This window comes from Cydia strobilella, chromosome 1 (assembly GCF_947568885.1).
Source record: "Cydia strobilella chromosome 1, ilCydStro3.1, whole genome shotgun sequence".
Classification (NCBI taxonomy): Eukaryota; Metazoa; Arthropoda; class Insecta; order Lepidoptera; family Tortricidae; genus Cydia; species Cydia strobilella.
This window is the reverse complement of record NC_086041.1, coordinates 26,835,594-26,848,970: the sequence shown is the minus strand read 5'-3', so window position 1 is coordinate 26,848,970 and position 13,377 is coordinate 26,835,594. Positions and strand designations below refer to the sequence as shown.

Sequence of the window (13,377 nt, the reverse complement as noted above, 5' to 3'; positions counted from 1 at the left end):
TGCAATTTTTTTCAGGATTTAAATTCAATAAAAGCAATCACTAGTCAGTCCCATTTTAATAAGTTATGTCATGTAAAAGTTAACATTAAATTTTAAGCATATATATAAATGAGAATGATTAGAATATACATATAAAAACTATGAATAAATCTTAATGTACGCGATTCATAACAATAAAAACATGAAATATAATATCCTGGCACCATTAATTACAAAAAATCTAAGAAGGACCATGCTTCAAATTGATTTGGACACTGTTTGCAAACGGGCGCGCAGGCCAAGTTTTGTAAATAACCTTTAAATCCACCTCGGGTACCTCGGCAGAGTTCCACAGAACTAACATATTTTGTTTAAATAAAACATAATTCTTTAGGAATTTTCAGCTCAGTGGAACAAATGGAAATAACCCATAATCCATATCCATGGATCTAATTGGTATTTCACGTGTTTGCAGTTTACATTTTTAACATTTGCTTTATATCCCTAAATAGGATATACAAAATTGTAGTTCATGGTCAAAAAAACATTAGAACAATAAAACATACTTATATATAACCAGTTAAAAAAACATTCCTAAAGTTTTAAGAAATGTATATAAACTATCCGAGACATGGTCACCAACGTCTTACTAAAGACATGAACACAAATTATAATCACATGTACAACACTAGGTATCACAATTTTATGAACTATTTATTAATTACAGGGTTACACAGTGATTTATAACTAAAACCAACAGCCTTCACAATAGGGTTTAGTTATGTTACAATATGTAATACGAATTAACCTTTTGAACGCCAAGCATTGACGTAACTCGACGTGACACCGCAATGAAGCAAAATAAAACCTTAGAGAACAATAGTGATTACAAAACAGGATATCGATATTTTCACTGATTTCGTTTTTGACATACTTAGATTAGAAGAACCACTACACAGGTGTTTTACAATATAATATTAGATAATTCTGGCTTTTAGCTCTACTAAAAACCTTTAAATAACGTATTTAAATATCAAAATGTACTTGTAACTTCCACTCAAATCTCTCAATAATGCCACATCACTACTTGGTGGTGACGTCAGGCATCGGACGTGAAGTGCCGTCATGGGCGCACGGAACACTGATAAGCGCGCGTTACTCAGAGATGTGCAAACCCGTTGTCGATTATTATTACCTACTAATTAGCAAACTGCAGTATCGTTACAATAAAATAAATGCATAAGGGGTTACATTATCACAAAAGGTCAGTACCGTCTTTCAAACCAAGTTGTTTAAATTAAGCACGAAAACAAGTACCGTAACAGCACAAACAGCAGTTATTTTAGCAAAAACGACTCCTATTACAAAATGTATGGGATTAAGCCATATCTATTATTGATGGCGCTAGCGTGTTTGTCGGAACTGCGCGAAACGATTTCTATTAGGAGATTGTTACTTTCATATAATAATATTATTCCTCCATGACTCGGTCACATCACTAGGCGACGTCAAGTGCCGTTTTTGGCGTGGCTAGCTATGCTATTTACTGGGTAAGTCGTATTATAACATAATGTTGTTTTTTTTAACCTTCTATTCATAGTTGAATTGTAATAAAGTTATACAATAAAGTAGAAGGGCAAAATAAAATAATGCAAATACAAACAAAGAAATATAGTTATTTATTAAAGAGTCTTTGATAAATTAAGTTTGGACGGCAAATGACGTCGGCGGCGTGAGTGGCACAAAATGTCGACGACGTGATTTACCGTCTTTGGCGGTCAAAAGGTTAAGTATATGAAATTGGGTGACTTGTGATATTGTTGTTTTTTTTTTCAATCTACTGGCTACAGTTGGTCAGATATAGTACTTTTATACTGTACCATGACTTAGCCAGCAATCTTAAGTGTACTTATTCCGTTACCTATATAATATGACACAAAGCACTGTACAAGCATAACCCTGTAACGCCGATACATCACTAAACATAATACATACGTATGTACATAGTAAATCACGCAAAATGTTTTTGGCCAACTGTTGGCATCCTTTCCCTTGTCATTACGGCACATTTTGTTTAACCTTTTAACCACGAGCATTTGAGAATAGGACATAACCACGTTATATTAAGCGAAATATTGTTAGGATCAAACTAATATCAAAGTCTTTATGATAATTACCCGGCTATCGAAAAAGGGAGTATATGTTAATGGAATTGGCGTGCCCTGCGGCCAAATTACATATTTGTGACGTTTTCAACCAAAAGGTACCACATTGTCGCTTGTCGATAAGGTTGATTTCTAATTGATGCTATATGGAAATAGCGCCTTACTGACAAGCGACAATAAGTAGCCTTTTGGTTGAAAATGGCACATTTTAACATGTAAGCCGTAAGGTGTTTTAAAGCAACCGTCCCGCCGCCGATAGTTAGACAAAAGCGAGTACGGGTGAGTATTTTTTTCGCAAGTATATGTTCTCTTTTAGAAAAAGTTCTAACTGGCAGTGTGAACAGTCGGTCAACGTTACATATATGCATCTATTTTTTCATACATCGGATGTACATCTACAACTTTTATTTTCAAGTTTTTGGTAAGGTAATTCTTTACCTTACCAAAAGTCCCTCTGGACTTCGTAACTTTAATTATTCAATGTTCTACTTTGCGTAAACCAAAACTACTAAAGAATTATCTAGCACCAATCTAAGTATTATCTCATGAATTATGATAGTTACTAACACTACGTGCTACGATGTCAAAAAGTTACACAAAGGTTGCCATTAGCCTTAGTTTATTAGCATTAACGTTTCGAACGCCAAGCAAAATAGTGAATAGCGAGCCTTATGTAAACTATTGAACCTGCGTGTATACTACAAGCAATGCCGCTCAGAACCAGTGCTGAATCCAAGCAAGCCTTTTTGAATATAGGTACAATAACGACTTGGCTAGCTGTCCGAATGGCAGCGAGAAGGCGAGTAGCGATCGACTATTTTTTTGTGCATAAAACGTACATGAAAGTTTAGATGCCGTGGAAATAAAAAAGATGCACATATTAATTATTTCAAAGATAAAACATTCACCCCGTAGAAAAAAAAAACTAGCATATATCACTACTCGCTGATCGCTGCCGGTCAGACACCTGCTCAACTCAAAAGTAGATCAAACTGAGTGAACCTACTTTTTATTTATCTATTTAATAATAACGTTTTTTTAGTGTTACGTACTAAATTTGGTAAAAGCGGAACACTTGTGGCGCAGTCAGACACTGTCGCGTTATCTCGGCAGTCTGTCTATGCCTTTTTTTAATTACTTACTCCTGTTGCTAACTATGGTCAAAGATTCAATGATTGTAATATACGTAAATAGTCTAAGAAAAAATTGTGCTCCGAGTTTGACAGCTAAAGAAGATGGCGCTGTACAGCGCTATATGTTTTGTAGTAACTGAACTGCCAATCGTCAACTTTTGACAATCAAAGTTACCGCAGGATAGATCCTATAGTAGTAGATCGATCGGGATTGCTAAAAAAATTCTCCTATATTTGCATTCCCTAATATTATTTACAATATCTTCATGTCCTTATTCCGTAACAGCAATTTGTCATAAAGATCATTTGTCCTAATATACAAAAAAGGTTATCTTGAGAAAATGTAATTTAATTTTCAGACAACAGGTTTCGTGGGCAACGTAATTCTAATCTAACTTAACCCACTTTTCTGGCAACAGTTTGTTTTCGTGGATGTCGCAGTTCTAACCTAATCCACTTTTCTGGTAACAGTTCATTTTCGCGGAGGTCGGAGTTCGAACCTAACCTAATTAACCGACTTTTCTGGCAACAGTTCGTGTTCATGGAAGCCGCAGAATTAGGACGAAATGTCTATGCCAAGGAATTATAGGTCACACGTTTTTTTTTTATAAAACCTGATATTATGGCTAATAAACTTAGGATTAGGATTAGCAAAAACGTTTAGAAAAATCATTACATTGTGGCAAATGAGTGTTGTAAATTAATTCTTATGAGTAATATTTTTTTTTAAACCTCAGACTAGAGCTTAGTACCCGTTGGGACAAAACGGTTTGGGCAAGTGATTTTAGGACAAAAGTTATTAGGGATTGCGAGGGAGACCCGTTATCGCATAATGTACGGAGCGCTACATTTAGCTGTCAACTTCGAAGCAGGAATTCTCGTCTCAGATTTTACACATCCAATGAATCTTTGCTATGCTTTACCCTTCCCAACACTGCTTACAAACGACATCGGTCAAAAGGTTAACCCTAAATGGTTAAAGATCACCTATTCCGCTGTGTGACGGCCTCGGCCCCTTGCCGCACGAAACGGAACATCCCGTTGGAGATCGCCACCACTGGAGAAAACAGACGTAGGGGGTACTCACTGTAATAAAATAAAAACACCATATAAACCAATAAAATTAGATCCAAAAATAGCGTTCTGAGGAATTAATTCAAAGCAAGCTAGAATTCGTTTTAATACATAGTACTTTCATTTGGTCCTAAATGCGTGCGTAATGCGAGTTTGCTCCACATTGCAGGTGTGCATACAATTTGGGAGCCTTAGGAGATATTATTTTCCTTGGATTGCCAAACCACACAATGTAAAAGGAAACCACTATCAATTACAATGGCATTACCAGCAAGGTTTGGTGGATCGAACACTGGTAAAAAGGCGTTTTCGGGTTTTTAACATGATTATATCCAAAAAAAAAAACAAATTCAAAGAGGCGGCCATTTTTTACAAACTGACTACGATTTCATGTTAACCTTTCGGATCCACAGATATCAATTTTCATCATGATGAGAACAAATTTTCCGTCGGACGTATCTACTGTTGTCAATCTACCAGTAAAAAACTGAAAAAGGGCAAAAAAAATTGCACCTCCTGGGATGGAGCAAACTCGGACTACACGCATTTAGGACCAAATGAAGGTATTAAAACGATTTCCAACTTGCTGGAAAATAATTCTTCGAAAAAATCTAATTTGATTTCTACAATGAAAACTCCTATAAAATTTAATAGGGACGTTGACTGTATTATAAAATGTTAAATAAATTATTTCACACCATGAACTAAAAAATATTAAAATACAGTAGTAATTTTTTGACACAATTTCTATTTAATAAATCCAACTACAAAATCCTTAGGCCAATAAGTAACCATATTAAATTGATAATCTTAAGTATCCCTATGATTTGATTTTGAACAATTATAATAAATTAATAGTTGGCTTACCTTCCAATAACAGGTGTCGCTTCATTGCCGCTCAATATGAACACCGGGAAGAAAATAGAGAACACACATCCACTGAAAATAACAACAAAAAATGTTATTATAAAGCATCGAGTAAATAGGTGCTTTTAGCCGCTTTATCGGCTTTATGGTATTCAGGCTTACGATTGTTTTACAAGAGCATATCAACTTAATCTCAAAAAGTGTCTCTGTCCAGTTTCTTTGTCCAATGTGCATTGCGTCTCACTCTCTCACTAAGCTAAATGTGAGACGCAAATACACATTGGACCAAGATATTGGACAGATGGAATGCCATCCTAAGATGAGTTGCACCGCTTGCACTCAGCTGGTTTCATAATAATGTAGGTATTATGCTTGTGTCACTACTGATGATATTGTATTTTGGGTTTCTACCTACTGCGGGTAATTGACAAAAAAAATGCTTTACCGGATATAAAATAGATAATGTTGGATCCGACTTAGATAAGCAAAATTTTTGTTCAAGAATTAATAAGTGATATAGATAATTCGAATCGGATAGTCATTAATTCTGTAATAAGCGGGGCCGTCATAGGGTGACTGCTATTTATACTTATTGGCCACTACATAATAATTACCATTCTTATTTATTTATTTATTACTACCTAGAGCAGTCACCCTACAGCTTTGACAAGTGCGAGTCGAACTCGCCCACCGAGGGTTCCGTACTTTTTAGTAGGTATTATTGTTATAGCGGTAACAGAAATACAACATCTGTGAACATTTCAACTGTCTAGCTATCACGGTTCAGCCTGGTGACAGACAGACGGACAGACAGACCGACAGCGAAGTCTTAGTAATAGGGTCCCGTTTTTACCCTTTGGGTACGGAACCCTAAAAAGGGAAATATTTGCTGGGTTCGAACAGACTTTGGCAGCTCAATTGAATCGGCAGATCGGCGGATCGATTTTTGAATCTTTACATGTTACCTACATAACGGATTAACGGAATACCTAATTATAAAGTAATAAATAAAGGAAAAGTAAATTCAACATAATTTAAAATTTAAATTCGCATCCTTTAGGGATGAAGGACGATTGAACACAGACTAATATAGATACCGCAACCTTTGTACCGTATTTGGTATAGCCGGAAATCGCGGAATAGATTAGATTCTCATTAAGCTTACTATACTATAGGTACATTATTACAAAAAGGCGTTTGGGGGCCATGTTATTAAGTAAGAGTTACAAAGAACCGGACGGAGTCGGACTCCCGCACGAAGGGTTCCTCCGTACCATTACGCAAAAAAATAAAGTTTATTGTGTGGGAGCCCCACTTAAATATTTATTTTATTCTGTTTTTGGTATTTGTTGTTATAGCGGCAACAGATATAAATCATATGTGAAAATTTCAATCGTCTAGCTATCACGGTTCATGAGATACAGCCTGGTGACAGACAGACGGACAGTGGACAGTTCCTCGGTTCCTCATGGCTGAGGGTCACAACCACATGAGGTCGTTATTTTGTGCACCAAGGCTCTCCATTCTGCACGATTTTCCGCCTTCCTGATAATAGGTGCCTGTGTAGATCCCTGGCAGGCCTTCTTTACAGTGTCTACCCAGCGGCCTGGTGGATGTCCACTATCCCGTCCTCCATCCACTTAGTAATAGGGTCCCATTTTTACCCTTTGGGTATGGATACTCTAAAAACGAATGTTTGGTACCTAGTACCAATCATTACTTTTTTTGACTAGGCCAGACCGGTCCGAACTTCCGTACTTCCTAGTAGGTACTAGGAAGTACGAATAGTTTTACGTTTAACATCGTGCTCGTGCTTAACAACCGGTCGGGCCTAGTAGGTAGTGACCCTGCATGGAGACGATGGTCCCGGGTCCGAATCCCGGTAAGGACATTTATTCGTGTGTTGAACACAGATACATGGAGAGTCATGGGTGTTTTCTATGTATATAAGTATGTATTTTTCTATATAGGTAGGTACATATATATCGTCACCTAGTACCCATAGTACAAGCTTTGCTTAGTTTGGGGTAAATTATACATTTCCAATTGAATCACTATCTATTAAAAAAATCCACATCAAAGTTCGTTGCGTAATTTTAAAGATCTAAGCATACATAAGGACAGACGGACAGACAGTGGAAAGAGACTTTGTTTTACACTATGTAGTGAAATAAAAAACATGATGATCACCTTATGATATAAGAGTGAGGTATCTGCGTGAGCACCGCCAGCGGCAGCCCGAACCCGAGGAAGTACGGCCAGTTGGTCTCGATGAACGTGAGCCGCTTGTGCAGCTCCCAGCCCATGTTGAACCACTTGTACTCAAACGAGTACAGCGAGTACAGCAGGCACATGTGAACGAGGCATAAGAGCTCCCCGATGTATGTGATAGGTAACATACTGACTAGCATACTCTGTAAAAATATATATTTTTCACCTCAGCAGCTCATACAAGCCTACTTTCGTCACTCCCTGGAGTGAGGAAAGTGCGACTTTCCTCACTCCAGGGAGTGAAACAATGTAGCTTTTTAATTTAGTGAAGGCCATGAACTTCATACTTTTATTACATTTTTTTATGGTACGGTACGGTACGGTAAGGTAAGGTACGGTACGGTACGGTACGGTACGGTACGGTACGGTACGGTCCGGTCCGGTCCGGTCCGGTCCGGTCCGGTCCGGTCCGGTCCGGTCCGGTCTCGTATCGTATCGTATCGTATCTTATCGTATCGTATCGTACATATTATAATACTTTTTTTTTTGTTTATTCTGTGTAATTCGAAATACATTTTAACCTTTAATATGTTCTCACTACTGAGGTGAAAATTATGTGTGCAACACGAGAGCAAAGTTATTTTACATCTCGTGTTTTTGAGTCCCTCGCTACGCTCAAGATTCCACCTTAGAATCACTCGCTTCGCTCGTGATTCAATTATAGAATCTTTCGCTTTCTCGGGACTCAAAATAAACACTCGCAAGAAAAACCAACTTTCCTCTCTTGTTGCACAAATAACTATTTCACCTCAGCAGCTCGAACAAGCATACTTTCGTCACTCCAGGGAGTGAAGAAAGTGCGACTTTCCTCATTCCAGGGAGTGAAACAAAGTAGCTTTTTAATTTAGTGAAGGCCATGAACTGCCACTTCATACTATTATTACATTTTTTTGGTCTCTGTATTATTCTGTGTAATTCGAAATACATTTTAACCTTTAATATGTTGTCACTACTGAGGTGAAAAATTATGTGTGCAACACGAGAGCAAAATTATTTTACATCGTGTTTTTGAGTCCCTAGCTACGCTCAAGATTCTAACTTAGAATCACTCGCTTCGCTCGTGATTCAATTATAGAATCTTGCTTTCTCGGGTCTCAAAATAAACACTCGCAAGAAAAACCAACTTTCCTCTCTTGTTGCACAAATAACTATTAATTCACAGCCACAGGACTACTGATATGAACAAGTGTCGTAAATTATTGACGACCGATCTGGCCTAGTGGGTAGTGACCCTGCCTGTGAAGCCGATGGTACTGGGTTCGATTCCCGGTAAGGGCATTTATTTGTGTGATGAACACAAATATTTTTTCCTGAGTAATGGGTGTGTTTATATGTATATAAGAATGTACTTATCTATATGAGTATGTACATATAAGTACAAGCTTTGCTTAGTTTGGGGCTAGGTTGATATGTCCCCTAATATTTATTGATTTATTATTTATATGACTTAAAAATTAAACAACCACTAGTAAACTAAGAATAAAAATTATAAATCGATATTGCTGACGCTATGCATTTTTTATTTCAGACGTCTGTCTGAAATAAAAAAGTGATAAGCCTAGCGTCATCTGATGGCAAGTGACGTCAGAGTAATAAAGCTGTTGGCTGTTATCTATAGCTAGGGCATAGTTTAGTGTCGTAGGTAACATACCTGAACTAGAAATAAAGCTTGCACCAATATGCTGAACAAGGAGTCGGCAATGATCTTGCTGACACTCGACATAAACTGCGGCCGCCCGCGCCGGTGTCTGTAGGCCGAGTCAGCTATATCCTGTAAAATAAAATATATAATAATTACAACCTTCCATGTCATAAGGACTATAACATAATAAAAACATTGGGAATAGCAAGACATAGGTTTTTTTAACACAACAACTGCTCTTTGGGCTTGTTCAATAATTGCCCATCAAAATGGCAAAAAATTATAAAGCATTTTCTAGATGAATCAATAAAATGAATACGAATAGTCTCTGATATAAAAAAATCATGAAAATAAGTAATGTACTTAATTCATTATAGCCTCCTCCAACTAATTAAGATGCGAGAAAATTGACCCACCGCAGAAAATAAGAATTGAACACATTTATACTATCATTCAAAAGTTGTTGCATCTGATTATACAGTAAAACAGTTTAAAACTTTAAAAAATTATTTCAGAACATAGTTTTATGATATTCAAATGGAAACATAATATATAACTTACCTGGAACCACAAGCTATTAACCAGCTTGCTCAATAGGAACAATGGCAGCACCCATATCATCCGGAAAGTCATGGACAGGAACGGCTGCATCCAGCCCCACACATTGTGCGCCACACCAGGATTGTGACCAAACACAACCGTTACTAAGTACTTCATTGAAGGTAGCAACACATATTCAAATACTAATATACTGAGTAAGAATATAAAGCCGTTTAATATGCATGACTGCAATACCCTAGTAAGTACTTTTGATTCCCTGAAACAGACAGAAAATGCAATAAAGGTCACTTTTCTACTTAAAATAACCTATAATTCAAAAACTATCTAAAATAGAACATAGATAATAGAGATGTTACGGAGTTTTCAGTTTTATTTTAATTACAGTTTTTTTTTTCATAAAATTTGTCTCATAACCTCTCACTTTTTGAGTAAGAAGTGATATTGTTAAATTTGCTTTGTCGTTGGTTTAGCTGTTACTGTGTGTCAGATGCCTAAGTACCTGATATATTTAATTTGAATGGCATAGCAATAGTAGTGTCAGTAGTGACATGTGCTAAATGGCATAATGTATGAATATATTATTATGACTACATGTTAATTATTTGTAAGGAGGTAAGTAGGTACATCTTTTGTTTACCTCTGTTTCCAATTCACATAAATCAAATCTAATTCCGGTTCTGAATCTGGTTCTGAATCCGGTTCTGATACACACTTCTTCACCTCCGTAACACCTCTACTAGCAAACCACTCGAAGATTATTGCTAGCCAGCTAAAAATTTTTACCAAATATTAATGCAATTCCAATGATCTATTGTATTAACTTTTCTCATGAAGTATGATAGATTTTTTTTCTCTAGTTATACCTGCAATCAGTCAGACTATAAAGCAGATTGGTTGAATGCTTTATATCATGAAGAGTGAGTCCTCCAGCGAGGACTTCTACTCATTTAGCTTTGTCATGGGAATATGTCTTTTCTTTTAGCCCTTTTTCATATCCCTTGTCTGTTAGAATGAATGAATGAATGAATGTTTATTTGTATCAAACAAGCGTATATACAGGTGTTTCATTTTTGTTTTTGGACGATCCTTGTTTTGCCATGACTGGCGTACAAATATTGTTTATATACTAACTAAATTAACTATGTACAAGATACTATAAACCTAAACTTACAGACTACGATTTACGTGTTTTAGTTTTGCTGCCAGGTCATCTATGGTGATATGCTTTAGTTGCATTAAAAATTTCTTTCACAGTATTGATTTGTAGGTATTTATGTATTTCCGAGTTGGTTGTGGATTTTTTTTTGACAAGCTTTTAATGCTGATTGTACTTATTCTTCAAGAGTTATCTACTCCTCATCAAGATAATAATAACAAACCTAAACTCAATGATATTGCATTGTTTCATCACAGAGTTCCTATGCAGCTTGACCATATCTGGCCTCCATCATCAGATCAGCTGGATAACATCATAATATTACATTGCCATCGGTTATTCCTGTATATTGAAAGTTTCAGATCAATCAGATACCAACAAGTGGATGAAAAATGGTTTGCACATTTTGAAAGCATCTTACATACTTACTTACATATGAACTTTATGTACAAGTTAAATGTTTTTGAACATTTATAAGTAGATCACTTAATGAGGCTGTTGCTAAGATGGAAGAAGCTAAGAAGAAGTATAACTATGGACTAATAGAAGTACGATCACATATCAGCTTATCGTAAGCAACTTGATTGGCTTCCCATTTGTGAGCGTAGATCTTTGAGACTGTTAAGTACTCTTTATTCTCTCCTTTTTGACCCTACTACACCTGAATATCTCAGATCCAAATTTAAATTTGTTACTGCTCGCCCTGGTCGTGTTCTCCGTACCGCCCGTAGCCTTAATCTTTCTATTCCCCCTCATCGTTCCGGTTTCCTGACCAACTCTTTCACTGTTCAGGCGATATGCCTATGGAACGAACTTCCCCTAACCATCCGGAAAGCCCAGAGTAAATTTACCTTTAAGCGCATGCTGCATAAGCATTTATCTGCGAAATATAAATAATGTTTCAGAGTTGGTACATGTATAATGTATGTATATATGTAGATATTTATGTAAGTATATCATATAAAGTATATGTATATGTTTATGAATTCATAGTATATTAATTGGTATTTACTTTGTAAATACATATTTTGTAAATAGTAGGTAGCAATTATCTTTTTAATTTTTCGAGTATTAATCCTGCACCTAACAACCATCTCTTTTCAGCCCAGTGGTTGACTGGTAGAGAATGCCTTATGGCATTAAGTCCGCCATTTGTACTTATAATTTTATGTGCAATAAAGTTTAAATAAAATAATAGGAATAGGTAGTTTTTATTATTACTAAGACTCCGCTGTCAGTCCATCCGTCTGTCTGTCCATCTGTCACCAGTCTGTATATCATGAACCGCTAGACTGTTGAAATTTTCACAGATGATGTATTTTAGTTGCCGCTATAACAACAAACACTAAAAACAGAATACAATAAATATTTAAGTGGGGTTCCCTTCCATACAACAAATGTGATGTTTTTGCCGTTTTATGCGTAATGGTACGGAACCCTTCGTGCACGAGTCCGACTCGCACTTGGCCGGTTTTATGTTCTACTAAGGTTGGATAAAAAAATTAATACTTAAACGAGAATTAGTCCCAAAACCAAGCTATCTCCTACTAGAAATCCACCACACAACTACTTTACCAACTGTCCGACTTAAATAGTAGAGCTCATAGTTCAATAATGGATAATTATCAGCAGTATGATAAATGCAAACAATCTGAAAATATGTCAAAGGTGTTCTGATAAAGAATAATGATATAAGTAAGTACAAGTAACTTTGATTATGTATAAATTTCAAGGTACCTTCAGGTACAAATTTCTATATAAAAAAGCTATTATGTATTAAAAATGTGACTGTAAAAATACAAGACTGTGAATATTTCTACTATTAACATGTGCTAGATACAGTTCTACCAGTTGGCATTAACATTTACTATGTGTGCTTAAGGGTCATATTTTATTGTTAATATTAGAAGTCATAAAAAAAGAGGTTTGAATTCAACGCCCGTTGTTGTAAAATAACAATGACTAGGTACTTACTGCTGAACTTTGGGCGCTTTCTGTTTTTGTTTACCCTCTGCATCTTTGTGGGGCGACCGACTCAAGGCCTTCTCGTTGATCTCCTTATCCAAGTATAACAAGACTGTCACCCCTCTCAGGCTATCTATAAAACCTTTAATTAGAGACACCGAGAAATTCTGAAACAATAAAATACACATTCAACATCTTTAACACAAACCAGCGAGTAATTTTAAACAGTTTACAGTATTTATATAATTGTACATCACACCTTAACGCTTTCCATATTGTAGGTATTTTTCTTTAAGAAATTATCTATTACTTCATTGTTCTATAAATGATAATGAACTTCTGTTTCTTGTGTTCTCACATCATTGGATTTTGTTTGACGTAACTTTTGTATTTTGCGTTCGACTTTGACATTACCGTGAAAATGTTGCCTATGCCCACAGACTAATAAGAGATACTCCTATGCCTTCTAATACATTATTATTTCTGCTAAAGTTCACCGGACGATATCGGCCTGTCAGTTAAAACAAAAATTTGACAGTTTCGAACAACTGACAGGCCAATATC

At 36.1% G+C, this 13,377-nt stretch overlaps 1 protein-coding gene across 2 annotated transcripts; it reads right to left on the bottom strand.

The window, feature by feature from the left end:
• Positions 1-42: 42 nt before the first annotated feature.
• LOC134742250 (etoposide-induced protein 2.4 homolog) lies at positions 43-13,229 on the bottom strand. Of its 2 annotated transcripts, XM_063675282.1 has the most exons (8): positions 13,073-13,229; positions 12,823-12,980; positions 10,330-10,461; positions 9,693-9,948; positions 9,141-9,260; positions 7,409-7,632; positions 5,219-5,290; positions 43-4,363 (listed from the first exon to the last, which is right to left on the bottom strand). In XM_063675282.1, the coding sequence occupies exons 1-8, from the start codon at positions 13,085-13,087 to the stop codon at positions 4,261-4,263; spliced, it is 1,080 nt and encodes a 359-aa protein (XP_063531352.1). In that variant the 5' UTR covers positions 13,088-13,229; the 3' UTR covers positions 43-4,260. The 2 variants fall into 2 exon arrangements, with proteins under 2 accessions (XP_063531352.1, XP_063531360.1); XM_063675290.1 differs by lacking the exon at positions 10,330-10,461.
• Between the last annotated feature and the right edge of the window lie 148 nt (positions 13,230-13,377).

Coding starts and splice junctions, on each gene's coding strand:
- LOC134742250 (XM_063675282.1), bottom strand. Junction 10,462..12,822: donor AAAGCGCCCAAAGTTCAGCA/GTAAGTACCTAG, acceptor AAAAATTTTTAG/CTGGCTAGCAATAATCTTCG. Junction 4,364..5,218: donor GCGACACCTGTTATTGGAAG/GTAAGCCAACTA, acceptor ATTTTATTACAG/TGAGTACCCCCTACGTCTGT.